Source organism: Malaclemys terrapin, chromosome 1 (genome assembly GCF_027887155.1).
Source record: "Malaclemys terrapin pileata isolate rMalTer1 chromosome 1, rMalTer1.hap1, whole genome shotgun sequence".
Lineage (NCBI taxonomy): Eukaryota > Metazoa > Chordata > Testudines > Emydidae > Malaclemys > Malaclemys terrapin.
The window spans coordinates 18039771-18061177 of NC_071505.1; the positions used below are offsets into that span (position 1 = coordinate 18039771).

The window sequence follows — 21407 nt, forward strand, 5'->3', positions numbered from 1 at the left end:
GGCCAGGGTTTGGCCATTAGAGCAAACACATTACTCCCATTCATTGCCATTAGTACAAATTCTGCACTCCAGATGAGAGGATAACAGAGCCATGGGAAAGGTAGAATGTAGAGATTTAAAATATTCATTTCTAGTTTGCTCTTGATAACTCATAGCATCCAGGCTTGATAAATTGGCAAAGCTGCTCTAAAGATTTCTTGCCTTTGCAACTACGTTTCTATTTGCTTGAATGTCTTGGACTCTGCATAGTTGCAATTTTTTTTTAAGTGGTTACCTAATACCTTTTTCATTCTGATGCATAACTTCTTTCATCAGGGAGGCTTTTCTTCATGGCTGGAACATGGCATTTGTAATCACAAATTGTGAGATCTATTTCCATCTCTGCTCCTTATCAAGGCTCTTAACCACTCTATGCCTCAGCATTCCCAAATGTAAAATCAAGATAATTGTCTTCAGTGCCCTGAGGGATGGCTCAAGGATGTATACATTATTTATTAGGCATGCTGAGTTGATGAAAGGCACTATATAAGTACAAAATATTGTATTGTTTTATTATTGATCTAATTTGTTCATGTTTTTTTTTTTTTTTTTTGTTCCTTCTGGTTTCTTATACGGAATTGTCCTTCTCAAGGTCAGTCCCCGTAAGACTGCTATATAATAAAGGTTAATTTTGTTGGTGGTTGTATTTGTAAGATCCAGCTGTATCTGTCAACCTTTTTAAATGCCTCATTGAAGGATTTTTTTTATTTTTTTTAGTTCTGCCTGGCTTCATTTTTGGATGTTTCTCAATTCCTCCCAAAGTTGAGCTGCAGCTGTGAAGAGAGAACTGTATCTCTTTAATCCAGAGGGTCAGGAGTTTAAAAGCACTAAAGCAGTGTGGAATATCTCGTATAGGCTAGTTAATCATGAGGATCCCAAAGTGCCTCCTAGTCATAGAGGGTCCTCATGGCTGAGACAGGATGTCAGAAATCTTGTGAGGAGGTTTACCTGTGCTGTACATCCTCAATTGCCCAAAAGTGCTGAGGACACGAACAGTTCTTACGGTACTATAATGAGAGGTAGCAGCTGTGCAAAATTCCAAACCCAAGGGCTGGACGCTCCAAGCTTTTACTCACCTGAGTAGTCCTTACTCTCATAAACATTCCCAATCAAGTGGGCACAGCTACTTGTGTAAGAAGGGTTACTCATGAGTAAAGGCTTGCAATATTAGCAGTTCAGCCACTTTTATGCTTGGCTTCCTTTTTTAAAAAAAGTCCATTTACTATCAAGTCCTGGTGCTGTTCCAAAGACCACAGAGCTCCACTGGCTTTGGACTGGTGACTTGTTGCTTTTTGATATCATATTGTTCTGGCACCTCCATCTCTGACTTTACTTCTTAGATTAAAAGAACAGGTCTAGAGCAGGTTCATGGCACTTAACGTTCTGGCTCCTGGAGTCCCGTGATTAAATGAGAATCTCGACCTCTTCTTTTTAAAGCAAACTCCAGCCCACATATCTGTAGATAAAAATGGGAAAAGTAAACTTAAACACACTAAACCCAGAAGGCAAATCATAAGATTCCAAATTTATTTATTCTCATTATTTTTTAAGCCAATCCCATAGGGTTGTTTTTTTTGTTTTTGTTTTTGTTTTTGTTCCCATCTCATGATTTTTGAATGTGTAGGGTTGAAAATACTACCTTTTAGTTAATTCTTTATACAAAGGAATCATGTAGTTTGTCAGGCATGTCCTTAACCCCTTTAATTGCCCCCTTTATGCCTAATAGTACAGAGCAGACTCACCCCCTTGCAGACTTCTAGCTTCTGATATACTTACAAAGGTTTTATAAAGTGCGTGCATATTTTCCTTGCTCTCCACGTTAGACACTCAGATGAAGTCAGTGATTTGGCTTAATATGATTGAGTTTTGTTCTCAGCTACATCATCAATTGAAATTGGCAGTCATTTCAGATTGCTGTTCATGTCAGAAGCAGGTATCTATTTAGGTGCCAATTTTGGACTCCCCGGATATCTGAGCACCAAACACGGGAGGTTTTGATATGTATTTCATCATGCCCAAATTCTTGGGTGAGAGGTCCTTCAAGGGCAACCCACACTCAAGATGAAAACTACTGTGTGGGAAGTGGTCTTATTATTGTTAAAAGATCCATGATCCTGGAAGATATAGGCTCTTTCACAGCGTGATGGCTGTACAATAAAGCTGAATACAAGGCACTCATCTACCCAGTAACTAAGAGGTTAAAAGTCTGAAAAGCTCTGTTATGTCCCCGTGCAGAACTGATTCATCTTTGCACTTATGGTAGTCTCACTTTGTACTCAGACCAAAAAAGCCCTCAAACCTCTATTGTGGTTTAAACCAAACTGGAAAATAATTCTGTGTTTAATGGAGGTGTTAATCCCTGATTATTTTTTTTCCCCAGAATGGCTCTTTTAGACCCAGAGGACATTGACACTGCATCCTTCTCAAAACAACTTTTGCTTTTTTATGTGTGTTGCACTAAAGATAAGTTGAGTCCTGACGTAACACAGGTAGAAAGCTCTGTTAGATCATAGCAGCAGCAAGTCCTAACCCCTTGGAAATGGTATAGTTAGTGAACATTAACATATTTTAAAATAATAATCTGATATCCTTACTCACCCCAACCAGTCTGTTACTACACAAGGGGTCTTACTGAATCCATTTGAAATATTTATGAAGAATAAAACAGTGATCACTTAAAGCTCTGAAGTTTGCACACAGGCGAAGAATAAAGCACTAGGAAAAGTTCCACCTTTTATTTAGTTTAAATTCAGTGAAATGTGAGTCATCAGTCTCCGGCCACAAGACTTACCACAAACAATGCATACTATAAGGAATGAGTAGGACGAGGAGAGAAAGGATGGTTTTGTGACTCAGGAAGTGAATGGGCACCCAAGGCATGTGTGTTCTGGCTCTCTTACAGACTTGCTGTGTGACCTTGCACAAGTCCTTTAATCTTTCTGTTCCTCCATATTCTAGTAGCAACACTGGAATAACAACGCTTACCTACCTCATAATGGAGTTGTGAAGATAAATGCATTAATGTTTGTGAATTGCTCAGATACTATGGTGACGAGCACCCTAGAAGAGCCTATAAGAGGTCTATACTGCTTGGCTAAGATTTAAAAGGATTTAATTACTCTGTAAGATTGTAAACTTACATGTTATAATGCTTCTGCTTGCTCTCTCAATCTCTCCTTAAAATATTATCAAATCACTAAAAAAATTAATTAAAAAAATAAAACATCCATCCCAGCAGGGCCATAACTTGGTTGATTACTCCATTGCAATATATCTTAAACCTACTTGAATATCATTTTACACATAAGTTGCACAAAATGTTGATCCAAAGTTTAGTTGGAGAGATGGTATAAATAATTCTTCCAAAAGCATTCAAAGATATGATCATGAATGATTACAAGAAACCAAAATCTGTTGGAATTGTAAACTAAAAAAACCTTCCCCCACATCTCTCAGTTCTGTAGTTCACATGCTAAATCCAAGCAAGCTATATGGCATAGAGTTCACTGGCCGTGCATCAAATAATGAGGCCGTACACTGATGATGGGAATCAAAAGTAATAAGTCAGTATAGAACAAACATTTGATCAGTTATCTTCTAGTATGAAACCTACATTTCTATAGCTGGCAGACACTAAATCACAATAGCTTGAAGTTAAATCTGGTCTACACCTAAAAGATTAGATTGACCTAGCCTACATCACTCAAGGCTGTGAAAAATTGTACACCTGTGTGACTTAGGGCTTGTCTACATTACTGGCTGGATCGACAGGCCGCAATCAATGCGGGGGGGAGGGGGGTGTCGATTTATCACATCTAGTCTAGACATGATAAATCGACCGCCGAGCGATCTCTTGTCAACTCCGGCACTCCACCGGGGCAAGAGGCGCAGGCAGAGTCAATGAGGGAGCATCAGCCATCAACTTACCGCAGTGAAGACACTGCAGTAAGTAGATCTAACTATGGTGACTTCAGCTACGTTATTCACGGCGCTGAAGTTGCATAACTTAGATCGATTTTTTCCCCCTTCCCTCCCCCCCAGTGTAGACCAGGCCATAATCAGGTCAACCTAACCCCCACTGTAGATACAGCATGGTCAATGGAATAATTCTTCCGTCGACCTAGCTACCACCTCTTGAAGAGGTGTATTAACTACAATGATGGAAGAGGTTTTTCCATCATTGTAGTTAATACATCTACACTACGGTGCTACAGCAGCACAGGTGAAGTGTTGTAGCTTAGCTGCCATAGCTTAGCTGTGTAGCTTAGCTTAGCAGACACGATAAACAAGCTGAACTTATTAACAAATCTTTCAAAACAGGAAACACGGGCTGATAATGAATTGCTGATAATTGGTAGTTGATGGAATTTTGGATCAGTAGTACAGTGATGGTAATTAAAAGATAATTAATTGCCATAGGTTTCTCATTTAAAGTCTGCAATTAGCTAACCTCAATATTTGCAGTACTCACAGTATTTCTCCTAGGGGAACACAAGGGAAACTAGATATAGAAGTAATCTGTTCTGTTTATCTTAAATAAAACTGGCATGTTTATAGGCACCACAACTGTAGCAAACCGTTACATACATTTCTTGGCATAGCAAGAAACCTACTAGTGCAATATTACAGAAAAGCAAATCCGATTACACATCTGTTGTATCGGATCAATAAACTGAGAAAGTGCTTACTATGAGTTGCAGTAAATGAAATCCCCTGCTCAATTGTTTGTATCTTCCACCTTTTAATGTCCTGTGTTTTAGATGGAAAGTTCTGTGGGGCAGGGACTACACGACTCTGTAGTCCCTACCAGAAGGGGCCCTGTTCAAGAGGAGACCTTTTATGCTACCCCAATGTAAATGTTTAGGAACATTAAAATTTGACCATGTTCTACTCATTATATTCAAACAGCAGCCTCCCAAATGCTGGATACCAGTTGGTGGAAGATGGAGAAGTGGGTGATGACAGATGGCATGTAAAAGAACAATTGGGAAAGATGTTGCTGTCATGGAAACAGGCTACAACAGAGCAAAAACATGGCATTAGACAGACTGAGGTGGAAATATTACATTGCCATATGTAACATGAGGCATGGGAGCATCTGATAATAAACAAATTCCCCAGTGCAGGCTTCTTAATGCAACTTGCAAGTATTGATAACAATATTATGGATTGCTAGCTGGTGACAACCTTCGGTCACAGATTGCTGCCATGATAGACCCAATTCCTTCACATTCAGAAACACAAGCCTCTTCCACTTGAGGTGCTCCTCTAGCTCCTTTATCTGGTAGAAGTTGTAGAGTCTTAACTTATTTGTGAGCCTGTCAGTGGAGGGGTTCATAACACACTTAGCCACTGCATTACACAATCCCCCTGTCAAGGGAGGTTTATCCCAAGAATGTGAGGTGCATGGAAGGACAAGGCCCAGTTTGTAAAAACCCATCACTACTGGTCACCAGCAGGGATAGGCCCTGGATCACGAAAGCTCAAACCTCCATTATTGGAGGTCTCTGGTTCCATTTGTGCTGATGACCTGGGGTGGGGCTCCAAAAAGTAAACTAAGTAGAGAGGTACTCCCAGGTTCCTCAGCAAACTATCCGCACAAACCTCAGGGGGCAGGAGAGGGAAAGACTCTAGTTCTTCAAACTGGCTACAGCAGGTGTGTCTCTCCCTGTGTAGGGCAATAGTAGCTGCAGGGTCAGTTGATTAACAGCTTGTGATTTCTGTCTGGAGTTATTCAGACATTAGCCTTTGCCAGTAAAATCGGGGAGCATTTAATTGGTTAGGCAGGTAGTCCCAAGATAAGCCTCCTGAAGTTTCTCTTGCTGTCATCATGACACTTTTTTTTTTTTCTTTTTTTAAGGAAGGGAGGGTTCTTATTTTCTCAATAGCAGGCAAGGGTGCTTCCTTAGGCAGGCTTCCTGCCTATTCTCTATGCTCACTTATTTTATAGCTGTGTGAAACCATCCAACTCTCTGCAGGAAACCTCTGCATCTTCTGGGAAATGTTATTCTGCCAGAGGCAGCTCTCGGCATCTGTTTGTTGGGTGTCAACTTCACGCTTCCATTTAGTGCCTCTTGAGATTTTCTATCTATTGCCTTCTTGCCTTAGATGCCTAGGTAATGAGATACCTAGAACAAATTTAATATAGACAACTAATTTTTCAATTCACTCTGATCAGGGTATATGCTGTAATGAAAATAATATAATGGTGAGGTTTGGCCTATGAGTTCTGTTTGAGTATTTTTTAAACTGTTAAACTATGCTTCACTCTGCTCTTCTCATTTGCCTTTTCAAATGAGTAAAGTTGCAATCGGGTTTTTTAGGTGATTTAAACTGAGGAGCTAGTATTAAAGCAGTGGTGCCTGAATGTCTCAGCCCAAAAATGGGTAGGTAAGGCAGGATTTTTTCAAAAATATGTGTACAATTTTGAGTATCATTTGCACATGCATTCAACACAATAGTGTACATGTACTGAGATCTGTGGGTGCAAATAACCATCTGGACAGCTGGCTGCTGGGATGCTGTCAACTGTTGGTGATATCATCACCAAATGACAAAAGCTCCTCTCAGCCTTCAGCCAGAAAATGCGGACTGGAGTTGGAGAAACAGAAACAGACAATACAATCTAAAAGTACATTCCTTCATTTGCTTTTCTACATGCACATGAGTGTGAGCTGCAGCACACAACAGATCAGGTCTGGAGAGACGGCTTCACGTTATCCTCAACCGTCAATTCACGGACTGTAAAGTCAGAAGGCACCATTATGATCATGTAGTACTTTTCAGTATCACAGCTTTCCATGGTACAGTCCCCTCTCCTACAAGTATGATCCACATTCTCTGGATGAAATCCTGGCATCAGTGAAGTCAATGGGAGTTTTGGCACTGGCTTCAGGAGGGCCAGAATTTCACCCTCCGTCCCTGAATACATGACCTTGCATTGGCTGCATCAAAGCACATATTTTAATGATCCTAGCTTACCATGCGATCCAGACCGCTCTGTGGACCTGGCACGTCCTTATCCCTGTTTGCCCTTCCACCAATTATTGTGTCATAGTCATGCTTTACCAGATGTTAAATCTTAATTGGGAGAAAAATAAACCTACCTTGTTTTTTCCTTTCATTTCCCTAGTCTCCACTTATTTCTTCTGTATTTTAGGGTGTCCTTTTTTTCAGATTCCGCCCCCTCCCCCTGGACTTAGCCTCAATTTTTTTTGGTTGCATTCTTTTTACTGTTTTAATTTACTATAATCTCTAAACCTTTCTTTTCTCCATTTAAAATAATTATTTTCTACTGGTCTGGATCCTTCCCCTCACTTCTCTCTCTCTCTCCTCCATTTTCCATTCCCTTCTTTTCTCTTTTCTCTTTGTTCCACTTGTTCCTTGTGGCTTGAAATCCAGAGAAGAGGTCTATCTCATATTCCAAATAGAGAGGATGCAGATGTTTTGGAGGCTGAATGGATGACAGACAGAGGCCCAGATTCTGCAATGAGCACAGAATGGGTGGATTCCTGTGCTGTCATGCAACTCATTTTAGGACAGGGGCCTGAATGTGTAGATAATACCCATTGGATGTTTAGCGTATTGAAATTCAAGAAAAGATCAAGTAAATGCATTGCACGTTCACTTTAATATTAGTATTGTACCAAAGGACTTTCCTTTTGTTAATGTTAGTTTTGCTAGGTTATTTTGTTTGTTTTTGGAGGGTGATGCAGGTGGAGTGATATTGATTTTGGGGCTTTTGTGGAAAAGAGTAATATATCTGAGTCTATGCAGAAGACAAAATTTACTGCACTGTAAACATCACTAAAGTCGCTTAATAAAGTAAATGTTGGAGAATGGCTATGAAGGATATTGTTTGTTAGGTCTCAGATGGAGTTAGATTTATAATGAGATTTCCCATTGAGAAGAAAAGCTTTCTTTGCCAAACTGTCTATCAGCAGAATATCCTGCCTATCTGAGAGGGGAAAGAACATAGTTTCACTGTGCTCTGGATTAATGTCATCTTTGTTATTTAAAAAGAGAGCCTGGATGCTAAGTGAACCCGGATACTACATTTTACTCTGTCTGTGTTTTATTTGCTGAATTATTCATCTGACTGTCATATACGTTTCCAGTTTCTCTTCTGATTAAGGCTAGATTTCCAATACCCAGTTCGTGATTATGGTGCAGTTTTGAAGTATAAACGAGCCAACTATAGAAATATCCTTCTTGGAAATATGTCTTGCTGTTTTACTGTAATTAGTCATCTGCAAGACAGTTGTTTAGCAATAAATTTAGAACTTGTGTGGATGTTTTTATCTGTATATAATATATTTAGAAACTCTATATATTTCTCTACATATTCGAAATTTAACTGTAGGTGGGATACATTTCTAGTCTTTTTTTTTTTTTGCAACTACAGTCAGTATTTAACCCTTGCATACAGTATGTTCATGTATGGGTCTAAACATAGGTCTGATCAACAGAATGTCTGTCATGTGCATTGCCCTGAATCAGACAGCTCAAATGGGCTCTTTTACTGGACAACCATCTTTTCTGCTAAAAACCCTGGTTAATATTATGCATGCTGAAACAAAGGGGCCAAGTAACTTACCCAACATATTTATGAGTAGACATTGTCTCCTAATTTTTCCTACCCTATTCTTAATTATTATAATCACAATGGGCCAAACTCTCTAGGTTTACTCTGGATTTATTGTCATTACTTCATTTTTACATCATTGTTAGCGAGAGTCAAATACTTTATCTGCTGTAAGCAGTTTTCATTGTGCTCTCTCACATAATACACAACTCATCATTTTAAAACCATCTCAGAGCATGAACAGGGTTTTAAGTTATACTCCAATTAAGTAAAAACCACAAATTAAATATTCAAATGAGTGTTATATCAGCCATGGTTGAAAAATCTACATTTGTGGGTGAGTTGCTGTCCTTTGTTTCTGGACTTCAAGATGCCAGGGAAAGTTGGGTGCTAGATTTTTGCATTTAGATATCAGATTTAACAGAACAATGTGTTAAAAACTGATGTAGTTTTGCAGCCAATAGGGGACTGTCTAGCTGAGCTCTGTTTGTTCCAACAAAGGGCCTGGAATAAATTATGCTAAATAAATTGGCTCCAGGTTTGCCTGTTTCAGACAGTAGTTTCAGAGTAATCTATCCTACAAGTTTTACTAAGTCTGACCACTTGCACTAAGATGTCACCTCTTTTCAGGGATATAATGTCACAAATGCACTAGTCACGTGCATCTGGATAGCCCTGGCTGTCCCAAGATGGCAGAATACCAGCACATCAGTGGTTTGACTGCTGGCAGCTCTGCTAGCCCATAACCCGTTTCAAATTTGAGTTCCACAGGGAAGATCTAACTGCAGAGTCAAGCACACAGGCCCTGATTCAACAAGGTGCTTTTGCACCCACCCAGTTTTAAGCATGTGAATAGTCTCCATTACTTCATTGGAGCTACTGCGTACGTAAAAAGAGGTTTGTGCTTAAGACCCTTTTCAGCAAAGTACTAAGGGAGGATAATCAAAAACGTAAAAGAACTGAATGCAGATACATTACAGCTTCATGATAAAGCACTTGAAGTCAGGGCCGGCTCCAGGTTTTTTGCCGCCTCAAGCAAAAAAAAAGGTCGGGAGGGGATGGAGTGTCGCTGCTGAAGCAAAAAATAATAATAAATAAATAAGGGGCGGCACTCAGCCTTTTATTTAAAAAGGGCCGCCCCGAGCACATGCTTGGAACGCTGGTGCCTAGAGCCGGCCCTGCTTGAAGTTAAACCTCATTCTCTTGAAATGTTTTGTCCACCATTTTGGTTCAGTACATCTCACAGGACTATTGCAGCATAGATAGACGCTTACCAGAAACATCAAATAACTGAAGTAAGCAGAATCTCTATTCATTCTTTCTGATAAAATTCCTCTTTTTTTAAAAAAAGAAGTGCTTATGGATTTGGTCAAATGGAGTATAGGACACTGATCTACATTAGAGATGTCCCAGCAGGTGTTGGGCATTTTCTGGGGATTAATGACCAGTCAATTGGTCTGAGGTACATTAACCTGAGCTAGTCATTAATCTCCTGGGAAGAGTCCTGTATTAGAGCTGGATTTGTATTAGAGGATGAACTTATGAAAAAACATAACTTAAAAAATCTGGCTAGCCTGCAGTGCATCCTTAATAGGACTTGTTTGGCTCAAACTCACTGAACAGCTGCCTCAAGTGTAAAGTAAGCCCCTTGTGTCTGGCCTCTTTCCACAGCCAGAGTTCAGATAAAACAAAGGAAGAAGGATCCCTATAACCAGAAATTTCTACATGGAAAAGTCAGGCTCCATGCAGCCAAAAGGCTAAATTCAGTGCTGGCTGTAAATCAGCAGATGTCAGTGAATCGTCACATTCATGCCTCCTTATACCACTGGTGAATTTGGACCTACAACTTAATTATGCTCTTGCCTCCAGGGAAATGACCCTCCCACCCTCTGGTGGAATCCTTATAGGTTTAGCACAATCCCAGTCACCCAAGCCATGATTCCTATGCAATCTTTGTAATGAGACTTGATGTTAGATAATTTCTTGCTTTGGAGTATAGTTTTCACTCTCATTCACCAAAATGGACAGGGCCTGTGCATCTTTTTTTCACCTCTTAGTCTTTATATATATACAAACCTCTACTCCGATATAACGCGACCCGATATAACACGAATTTGGATATAACGTGGTAAAGCAGTGCTCCGGGGGGGGAGGGGATGCGCACTCTGGTGGATCAAAGCAAGTTCGATATAACGCGGTAAGATTTTTTGGCTCCCAAGGACAGTGTTATATCAGTGTGTGTGTGTGTGTGTGTGTGTGTATGTGTGTGTGTGTGTATATATATACACAGAGAGAGAGAGAGAGAGAGAGACCGATTGACCGACCAGCATTAATGTCACCATCAGTTACTTCCTGTGTCTTCTTATTTGTTGGGCACTAATAATGAACTCAGTAATACACATTTATGGAGTAAACAAGATTTCTCTTTCTCAGGTATTTACATTCCAATTGGGCAACGAATAAAAAACAAATCAAACAATCAAATGCTTACTTTGGGGTTTTATTTAATGAATGGGTGATTGTGCTTCGCCTATGGGCGTAGATTCAGATGGTCTCTCTTTTTCCCTGGATAGTGATAATTACCTTCCTTTGTAAGGTACTTGGTGATATATGGATGAAAAGAGCTAGGTATTATATTATGATTATAAAGTGAAAGGTGATACAAAGCTTGCTTTTGTTACATGTTGCGCTGAGATGGGCCTATCCAATGCTATTGACCTTTGCCTGGAATCCCCCATTTAGCGTTCCTAGGACGTTTTGGTTTGTGGATTGAGGTAGTTAAGTAGGTCTTAGTTAGTTCACTGAGAACAACATATGGGAAGGTATGTTTACATTGTATCAGCAATCATTGGTTTTCTCCTGAAAGTGAGTACAAGCTTCCAATATCCCTTTTTTTAGTTTATAAATAAGTTGGTGATGAATGTACAATTACCTTAAAATGAACATGTATCTCCAGTTACTACACCATGGTATCTGAGATATTACAGTGTAGCCAGTTCACAATATAAGTATATAAAATAGCTGTTCTATCTATATAGAGATAGCCAAGGCATTAATGTGTGGTAATTTGGTAAACGCTGTCATTTTAATAGTGACTGTTTTTATCGGGTATTATATATAATTTAATTTGTACTTAAATGTTAGCTATGCTAGATGTTGTCCAAAAGCTTACATATTTTTCCAGCTTAGTCTACCAAATTAGTTTTATAGAAAAGAGATTACAGAGTTTTGGTGTATACTGGAGAAAAAATCTTCTATGGCAAACAAAGTGACTTCTGCATAAGCTATTCTCTAACTATAGGTCTGGCCTGCCTTCATAAACTTTGTGTGCGAGGATGCAAAAAACACACAGATGTTTTCTTTTTGCTTTCAGATTACATTTGGATTTTCTGAAAAACAGAGACTTTTTTCACCATGAATGCAAGAAAAGACTCCCAGGAGAACAGCAGAATGAGATCCTTCAAAGTGCCACATGCCTGCACAGCATTATCCTTAGTAATGTTGTTCCTTTCAGTCACTGGAACTTCAAAGAAAAATATCCCAAGACTTAAACTTTCCTATAAAGGTAAACCCATCAGAAGACTTTCTGTTTCTGGGTTGTGTTTTTTGTTGTTGTTGTTGTTTTTTTTGGTGTGGTGGTGCCAGCGTTTAGTTTTCTGTTATTAAACTGGAAAATAAACAGTTGTCACAACTGTTCCTAGAAATAGACAACAATAGCATGAAAGACTTATATAGTCTTCTATGGGACAGAAGTATTCAATTACGTTTTTGGGGGTGATGGATAGTAATGGAAACCATAATGTTCCTCAGATACATTTTAAAAGGATATAATTTTTAACACTCAGTAAAAACTCCAAAGCATTTGCTAAACTTAGACTTTTTTCTTGAAGCTAAAAATCACTTATGTGACAAACGGTATGCAAATCACCAAGAATTGGATGAATTAATCCCATATGATTGTTAAGAAACTAATCCTCATTCTTTCGGATTCTTTTGTATGGTCTCCATTGAATGTGCATGACTCTGGTAGTCCCTTGATAGTATTTCTTATTGTTTTGGGGCCCAATTCCCCCATTTAGGGCCCAGTACCTTGCTCACGTTGAGGTTAGAAGTAAAACTGCAAGTACAACTGTCTGCAAACTGGCTGTGTAAAAAAGGTCATTGTGCAGTTCTATGATTATTGTTTTGCAATGTGCTACCATAATAAGTTTGCTCAGTTTACAAAATGCATTGTTTTTGTTTTTATTTCCCCCCTAATTGTTGCCCTACTTAACTCAACCTGGGATCTGAAAATCTAGAGGTGGTTTTTTCCCCTTACTTGTGCATCTTTAGCACATTAGAAAGATTCTTCAGACTACATACTGAAGTGTTGGCAGTTACACCTGTGCAACCCTTTTGTCTTAAATTCTGCCCTCAGTAAGAATGATAAAGGCTGAATTTAAATAAAGATATATATTTTAATTGTTAGATGATGATGATTGTAGTCCAGTTTGTGGGTTTTCTTGTTGCTGTCTCTGCACTGCATCCTACCAGAGTTTGGTGAGATGATTCCATTCAGATATATTGATGCACTTGATCTTGTTTTGCTTAGTTAAAGAAAAGTTTCCCTAGTTAGTTTTAAACCATTTCAGTGCCTGTAATTAAGGGCACTGATTCTGCTCTCACTTACAGAGGCATAGTTATTCTTCAGTGTGTAAATGAGTAGAGTGAGGCTAGGGTGACCAGACAGCAAGTGTGAAAAATTGGGATTGTGGGGGAGGTTATAGGAACCTATATAAGAAAAAGACCCAAATATTGGGACTGTCCCTGTAAAATCGGGACATCTGGTCACTCTAAGTGAGGCCCAAGATGCTCTGTAATGACAAGAGGTTGAACAGCCATCATAAATGAGCAGAATGTGCCTATTGTAAGGTATTACACATACAAGGATTTATTTAATCGGTGAGTACTGTATCCTGTGAAATGCTACTTATTTACAAGTTTCAACTCTGCATCTGCTGGATTTGTATGCAAGTATGTGGGTGTGTTTATGTGCATGTGAGATCTTGATGGCTTTTCCATAGTTTCAGGAAATAGTTTCAGTTATGTAAGCCAATGAATACAGAAGCTGAAAGATCTGACATTGAGTTATGGATATTAGTAGGAAAAACCTGCAGCTTGTATTCAAACTTTACTTCTAGTTTTGGCTTCTAAACATTTCCCCAGAGTTACTTATTCTACATGGTGATGACACTTATTGTGGGACTGATGACCAAAAATACTGTATTCTTCTGTACTTCAAAGATAGCTAGCCACCTGCAAAATCCTGATGGACTCAGTTGGCAGGTAGAAGAGTAGGGGAGACAAAAAAAAACGTTGAGGTCAGTGTAGGAAAAAAATGTGTTTATCAAAATATTTTAAAATAGTGAAAGAGATCTGCTGGGAGTGGTGTTGGAAAATGCTTAGGGTCATTTATAATGACAACGAGTGGATGACTGATATTGAGGCCCTGACCCAAACTTTTATTAGGACCTTCATAAAGCTCTGGATTTGGCTGGAGGGATGGGTTATTATAGCTAAACTCAGTGACTTAGTCCTGCAGAAGAAAAGCATAGAGAATACAAATTAACACACACATTCCAATTCAGAGAGCTGTGCTGCCACTGATGAGGCCAATAGACAAATAAGGAAATACGAGGAATATTGGATTACTATTGTGCTTGCTCTTTTTGTTTTGTTTTTTTTCCCCCAAAACTGGAAGAAGAAAAATGTAAAAGAAAATGTAATATTTTCAAGCTTTTTAATGGTATTAAAACAATGGCAAGGAGGAGAAAAGTGTAAAAAAACAAAAAACTTGCTAGCATCACTAAGTTCTCTGAGCATTGTATGGATGACAAAGTTTATTAAAAAGAAATAAAAAGTAGAGGAAAAATGCACATCCTGAACACACACTAATGCAAACCTGGATTCTGCTTACCACCAAAGAGAAGTAAATGGTTTGAACCAATTACTTAAGGCTTTATGTGTCTTTAGAGTATCTTTAGAATCTATGAGAAGGTATGTCGAAATGTGTTGTCATCTGTTCATGTGCAAGAACAACCAGGCTGGTCCTAAAGTTCAGAAAGTAACTGTCAACCTATGTGAAAGGCTTGCAGAGGTGCATCCAAATGTCTCTATTTCCAAAACAGAATTTTGATGCACCTGTTTTATGCTGACTCATCACTGAGTGAAATTTGCATTATAGGCAGTGCAGATAGTGATGCCTAAAGTTAAAGTTGCTCAGTAGTTCCCATGATTACACGCGGTTTTCAGTGACTTAAAACTTAGCCAAATTTTAGCCCTACTCGATTTCTCTGTAGCATTCAACACTGTTGACCATGAGCTGCTGCTCTCTCAGCTGATGCACTAAATGGTATAAGCTCTTCTTTGAGGGACCCAACCAATGAACAATGATGGGAAACTGCACCTCCACCACTAGATCCCTCACTTGTGGAGTCCCACAAGGATCAATTCTTTCTCCTGTCCTTTTCAACATCCACGTGCAACTATGAAACAGTGAAATGGTCACATAACATGAACTCATGTGGATGACACATTTCTACCTGTCTTTCACCACATAAGACAACTACCACCAAGATGGGTATAATATCAGCTCATGGATTAAGCACAGCTTGCTGAAGCTGAACCCAAGAAAGACAGAGGTGATGTTGGTGGGCAGAGGACAACATTTTGATGGTTCACCACCCACAATAGGTCAGTTCAAATCATAGTCTAGGAGTGCTCTTGGATTTCTTCTTGACACTGAGCTCTTGCATTGCAACAGCCATAAGTAACACTGTCTGTCATCTCTGGTTGGCTAGGAGATTCCATCACATCCTGGAAGATGATGGCCTGACCTCAAGTTATAAATGCCTTCATCACCTCTTGGTTGGACTACAGCAATGAGATTACCAGGAATGAAGTCTTCAGCACTTAGAAGACTTCCACTAGTACAGAACGCTGAAGCACATCTCTTCAGCAACACTGGATACCATGAGCACATCAAACCTCTCCTCCACTTTCTGCACTGGCTTCCCAAGGAGTATCAAATCAAGTTCAAGGGTCCGTCCCTTATCTTCAAGGTGCTTCATGGCATGAGCCCAGGATACCTAAAAGACAATATAAAGCTCCAGGATGAAGAGCTTCTCTCTCTGGCACAATGGAACTCACAACAATAAGAATAAAGCTCATCTGTACAGGAGACAGAACTTTCTCAGGCTGGGAATTTGGCCAGGAGATTTTGCTGGTACTAGGGATGTGTCTTTTGTTTTCTGCAACAGGGTTGTTGACCCATTAATTGAACTGGGATCAGCTCTCCCATTCCAGTCCACATGCTCCCAGTTGGGCCAATTAAGAGAGTGGGGACACATCTGGATGGGTTGTAGAAGATGAGTCGGGAGTCAGATGGGAGAAGGACAGGAGAGCTGCCAGATAGAGAAGATGGTTCCTGGGAGAAGGCTGAAGGCAAAGAACAACATCTGGTATTTTCTGGCTGGCATCCCCAAGCCAGAGAGCCAGGACTGAAGGCAGAAGAGGGAGATGCCTGCTGGCTCTAAGCTGGAGAGCCAGAGCTAAGGGCTAGAGGGAGCTGTAAGAAAGGGAAGAAGAGGAAGGGCTTACTTGCTGGCACTCCCTTGCTGGAGAGTGGAGATCACAGAGAACAGTGAGAGGGCCAGGGGGAGTGAAGGATGCTTCCCTGACAAGGATGCACCCAGCAGACAGGCTGTGGGAGTTCTCACTGGGAAGAGCAGGGTTGCACCCTAGAACAAAAGTCTTGGGTGACTGTCCTGGCAGAGAGATTGTAGCCTATAGGACTAACCTGCTTGCTTGTGTGTGTGTATGTATGTATATGTATAAAAATCTTTTCTTATAGTTTAAGTATTTGGTTTATTGTAATAGGTTTATAGATTTATATTAAAGTAAGTTTGGCTGTAATGCAAAAGACCTACAGGCCAAAAACATGTATGTTAAGCTAAAGCAAAGTTAGCATATCTATACTGGGCCCTTTTACCCAGAAAGTAAAGTTGACCTTTTATCTTGTTTATCCTATACCTAAATAGATAAATACCCACGCCTATGTCTATGACCTTTTATCTAGACCAATTGACAATGGAGAATGGCATAGGGGGGTTTTCAATGTTGTACCCACAAACTTAACAAGTACACTACAAGTGCGTACATACATGTCATCCATACGCACATACATACTAGCCTGTGGGGTAAGTGTACCCTAACATTTCTGTGGGTGAGGAATGAAATTTGGGCATAAGAGGAAGGATTTCTGGCACTTGTCCTATAAAAGAGGTGACCCACCTCGATAGAGTACTCCATTCTCACTTTACTACATTTCTTACTTATTCTCACTTACTTCCTCCACTCTCTCTATCTATTCTATCTATGATGACTATTACTATTAGTAGGCTGTACTTGTTCTTCTTAAACTTTAAGTTTCAAAGGAACCAGGCTAAGCTTGGTTTCCCTATGTTTTATTCTTTGTTTATTAGGTTTTGATTTTAAGTTTAAGTTAGTCAAGTAAACCCTAAGTTTGCTTTAATAGCTTGTAGCATTAGTTTCTTCTAAGCACTGCATCTCTCACTCAAGAATTGAGAAACCTGAACTACAAGGCTGTTCCTGTGTCTCTTACCACCAGGTTATCAAGGAAGGGTGTGAGTATATTAACCAAAGCTTTGTTGTATATAATACTATATTATCCTATGTATCTTTTGAATAGCAGTAATGCCATTGTAACTTTGTAACTCTGATTATTTTACCATTTACTATTATTGATTTAATTAAAAAGTCTTTACGACTGTATCTGTCTCAAGGTGAGCTTCCTGTCATACCCCTGAGGGTCCTTTGTAAATTCTGTGGAGCCTGATTCAGGACAAGAACTTTGATCTTCTGATCAAACAGATTGGAAAGCCTAAGACCCATACTAATTAATATTAATTAATTAATATTTGTACAGATGAGAGTGAGTTTCCTCCTTTTACAGTCTGAGTGATCCATTCGTATGTACACAGCCAACAGTGTAAAGTTTTGGCGTCTTAGGCACTTTTGAATTTTTTTTACCCAGAATTGGTAACTTTCTTTAACAATAATCAATGAAAAGACGTTATTCTTTAAAAATGGTATTGCAAAGTTCCATGCTTACTGTCTCTCAATGATTTCTGTAGTAAACGTATTCTGTTTGCAAACAAAAAGACAATAAACTATTATCCCTGTTACGCAGCCTGTGCTGGATGAGTCAAGCTGGCATCTTTCCATCATTCACTGACAGCTGCAAAACTGAGTTACAATGGTGTAGCCCAGGGGTAGGCAACCTCTGGCATGCGAGCCGAAGGCGGCACGCGAGCTGATTTTCAGTAGCACTCCTGGCCACCGGTCTGGGGGGGCTCTGCATTTTAATTTAATTTTAAATGAAGCTTCTTAAACATTTTTAAAACCTTATTTACTTTACATACAACAATAGTTTAGTTATATATTATAGTCTTGTAGAAAGAGACCTTCTAAAAACGTTAAAATGTATTTCTGGCACGCGAAACCTTAAATTAGAGTGAATACATGAAGACTCGGCACACCACTTCTGAAAGGTTGCCGACCCCTGGCTCCATGATCCTCATTTAAGCCAACAGTGACCGCACTGCGAGGGTTTGCACAGGTGTAACTGATTGGAACTTAGTGAACTGTTCTACTGATGATGCACAAGAAGGAATAGAATTAAGCTCACGTGCTCATAGCTGTGCTGGCTGTGAAGGAATAAGAGGAGGAAAAAGCAGTAAAAATGTACAGCTGTGACAGAAGTCAGCAGATATAATTCTAAATACACATAAGGAGCAAGCCGATCTGTTGAGTGAGAGAGTGACATTTTATATAGTTGCAGACAAGCGCTATGCTTTAATCACCTTTGCAAAGCAATTGGAGATCCATAGATGAGAAGTGTTATTATGTAAGTGCAAAGTGTTATCACTTGTCATTTCATCTGATGTGGGATCATCACAAATTGATGCAGCTGCTTGAAAAACAAGCAGAACATCAGTAGCTGTACGCTCTGTTACAAGGTCCTGGTTAAAAGCAACAGAGTCCTGTGGCACCTTAAAGACTAACGGATGTATTAGAGCATAAGCTTTCATGGGTGAATACCCACTTCGTCAAATGCATGTAATGGAAATTTCTAGAGGCAGGTATAAATATGCAGGTAAGAATCAGACTGGAGATAACGAGATAAGTTCAATCAGGGAGGGTGAGGCCCTCTTCTAGCAGTTGAGGTTTGAACACCAAGGGAGGAGAAACTGCTTTTTTAGTTGGCTAGCCATTCACAGTCTTTGTTTAATCCTGAGCTGATGGTGTCAAATTCGCAAATGAACTGAAGCTCAAAGCAGTTTCTCTTTGAAGTCTGGTCCTGAAGTTTTTTGGCTGCAGGATGGCTACCTTTACATCTGCTATTGTGTGGCCAGGGAGGTCGAAGTGTTCTCCTAGAGGTTTTTGTATATTGCCATTCCTAATATCTGACTTGTGTCCATTTATCCTTTTACGTGGGTCCTAGTTGAGGGTGTTGGTTAGCAAGCATATACTTTTTTTTCCCTTTCCATTGTCTTCAAAAGAGGGTTTCTGAGAGCAGTTAACAATGAAACTTAAATCAATTCTAAATTAATTTGGATGGGCAGCACTACCCTGGTTGGAAAAAATTCTGCAATATCACATGCATCAGGGTCGCCCAGAGTGGGGGGCAAGTGGGGCAATTTGCCCCGGGCCCCTCTGGCCCCCTCAAGAATATAATATTCTATAGCATTGCAACTTTTTTTTATGGAAGTGGCACTGAAATTGCTTTGCCCCAGGCCCCCTGAATCCTCTGGGTGGCCCTGACATGCATATACTCAATCAAAATGTTTTTCATTCAGGCTTTTTTGCAGAGCTACAACTGGAAAACTAACAGGTTTCTCCCTCCATTAACTAGAGAACTTGGAGTCAGATCTGACTATATGCTGTATTCTCTGTCTTATAATTATCACATATATTATGTCCTGCAGGGCAACTTCCACTCAATGACATCAATAGTTTACATAGCAGTTGAACTAAGAATAACCTTAAAGAGCTGACCCACATCAACCTCCTAACAATGTAAACAGCTTGTAGCTCACAACACTTTTCTCTTTGCATAATTGCAAAAGGGGCCTCACTTGGATGAGAAAAAAATGTTGTGTTCACAAGACACTGCCCCAAAATTCTTAGAGTTCACGAAGATGAGAGAGAGGAAGTGGACTGGACTTTGGAGAAAGTGTTGAACCAGTTAAAGAGGAAGAAGAGAAAATACTAATGACTTGCTTCTCTAAAAGAACGGGGGGTGAGTATGGCATCAATGGCAGCATTTTTGCTTGGGATTTTCAAAAGTGCTTGCCTAACTCTGCTTCCAGTGAAGTCAATAGTAAAATTCCTATTGGCTTCAATGGAAACAGAGTGAGGCCAGTGCCAAGTGCTTTTGAAAACCCTACCCTTAGTCTTTCAATACGAACTAATTTTAGGACTGTCCTGATCCTGTTGTCACTGATGTCAGTGGGAATAGGCTTGGGCCTTAAATCATGTTTTACCTCCTATACCTTCCTCTGGGTCTCTGGTAATTTATATATGGAATAGTAGTTCTTTATACACAGGGCCAGAGGGAAAGGGAGGGGGGAAATATGAAACACATTGAAGGGATTTTGCCACACTTTGTGCTGCTGCTAACATAGTTGCTCAGAATAACTTACCTAGATCAAGTCTCTGTGCTATTTACATGTCTTTAAAATGGCACAAGGAGATGCTAGGGTATCCAATTAGCAGCCAAGGGTATTTTTGTAGCTTCCTCTAGTATCCAAGTAGGAAACCCAGGCTTAAAAAGGGACTTGTGTTACACTGTCCAATTTGCAACTGGATTTTGCAAAGATTATCCAAGAGCAAGAGGATAATTATATGCAGAGGGTGGTAGAGAGGATTTTAAGGGCTGAGGAACATGCATTAGACAGGGCAGGAGTTCTGTGCTGTGGCATGGGTCCCAGCTGTCCTGAAAACGTATGCACTGCTGCTGCATGTTCTGCCCTGTGACTAGATAAAGGATTTCAGTCCCCAGGGCTGTCAGGTCAGATCATTACAGGGGGAGGCAGCATGGCCTAGTGGATAGAGTACTAGTCTGGGACTCAGGATCACCTGAGTTCTGCAACTGGATTTTTGGGTGACTCTCCACACCTCCGTCTACCCCATATGTAGAGTGGGGATAGTCATGCTGACTTCCTTTGTAGAATGCATTGAGATCATCTGATGAAAAAATTGTGTTTCTATATGAGTACTATGCTGACAGCAAAGGTTATACGTAGAACATGTAGATAATGGAGGTGGGGGGTTGAAGCAGAATTTGATTTGTAATATTAGCCCGGAGCTGATAAATTCAATATCTCTTTTTATATATTATAACGTAAAAAAACCCAAACTGATCAGATGTAATCTGGCAGTGCACACAGCTGGCCTATGTAAACACATGTCCTTATTGTTTCCTTCATCTTCCCTGCCCCCTTCCTTCTGATGAGTTGTGGTTTTTGTTAAAGTAGATTGTGAGCTCTTTGAGGCAAGGGCTGTTTCTGGCCATATGTTTAGCATGTAGCACATTGGGGCGCCAACCCTGGTTGGGGATACTAGCCATTACTCTAATACAAATAAATAACGTTTTAAAGAAAAAAAATCTACATATACAGTGTCATTTAGTTCCAGGTGTCTTATCAGAATTTCAACTCCA

General features: G+C 39.8%; 1 protein-coding gene across 2 annotated transcripts in view; it reads left to right on the forward strand.

Moving 5' to 3' along the window:
- SEMA3D (semaphorin 3D) overlaps positions 1 to 21407 on the forward strand; it is a 197984-nt gene that overhangs the window by 52091 nt on the left and 124486 nt on the right. For both annotated transcript variants that reach the window (XM_054017156.1, XM_054017166.1), the window contains exon 2: positions 11997 to 12188. In XM_054017156.1, the coding sequence (XP_053873131.1) occupies positions 12038 to 12188 (151 nt within the window). In that variant the 5' untranslated portion in view covers positions 11997 to 12037. The remainder of the gene's footprint in view (positions 1 to 11996; positions 12189 to 21407) is intronic.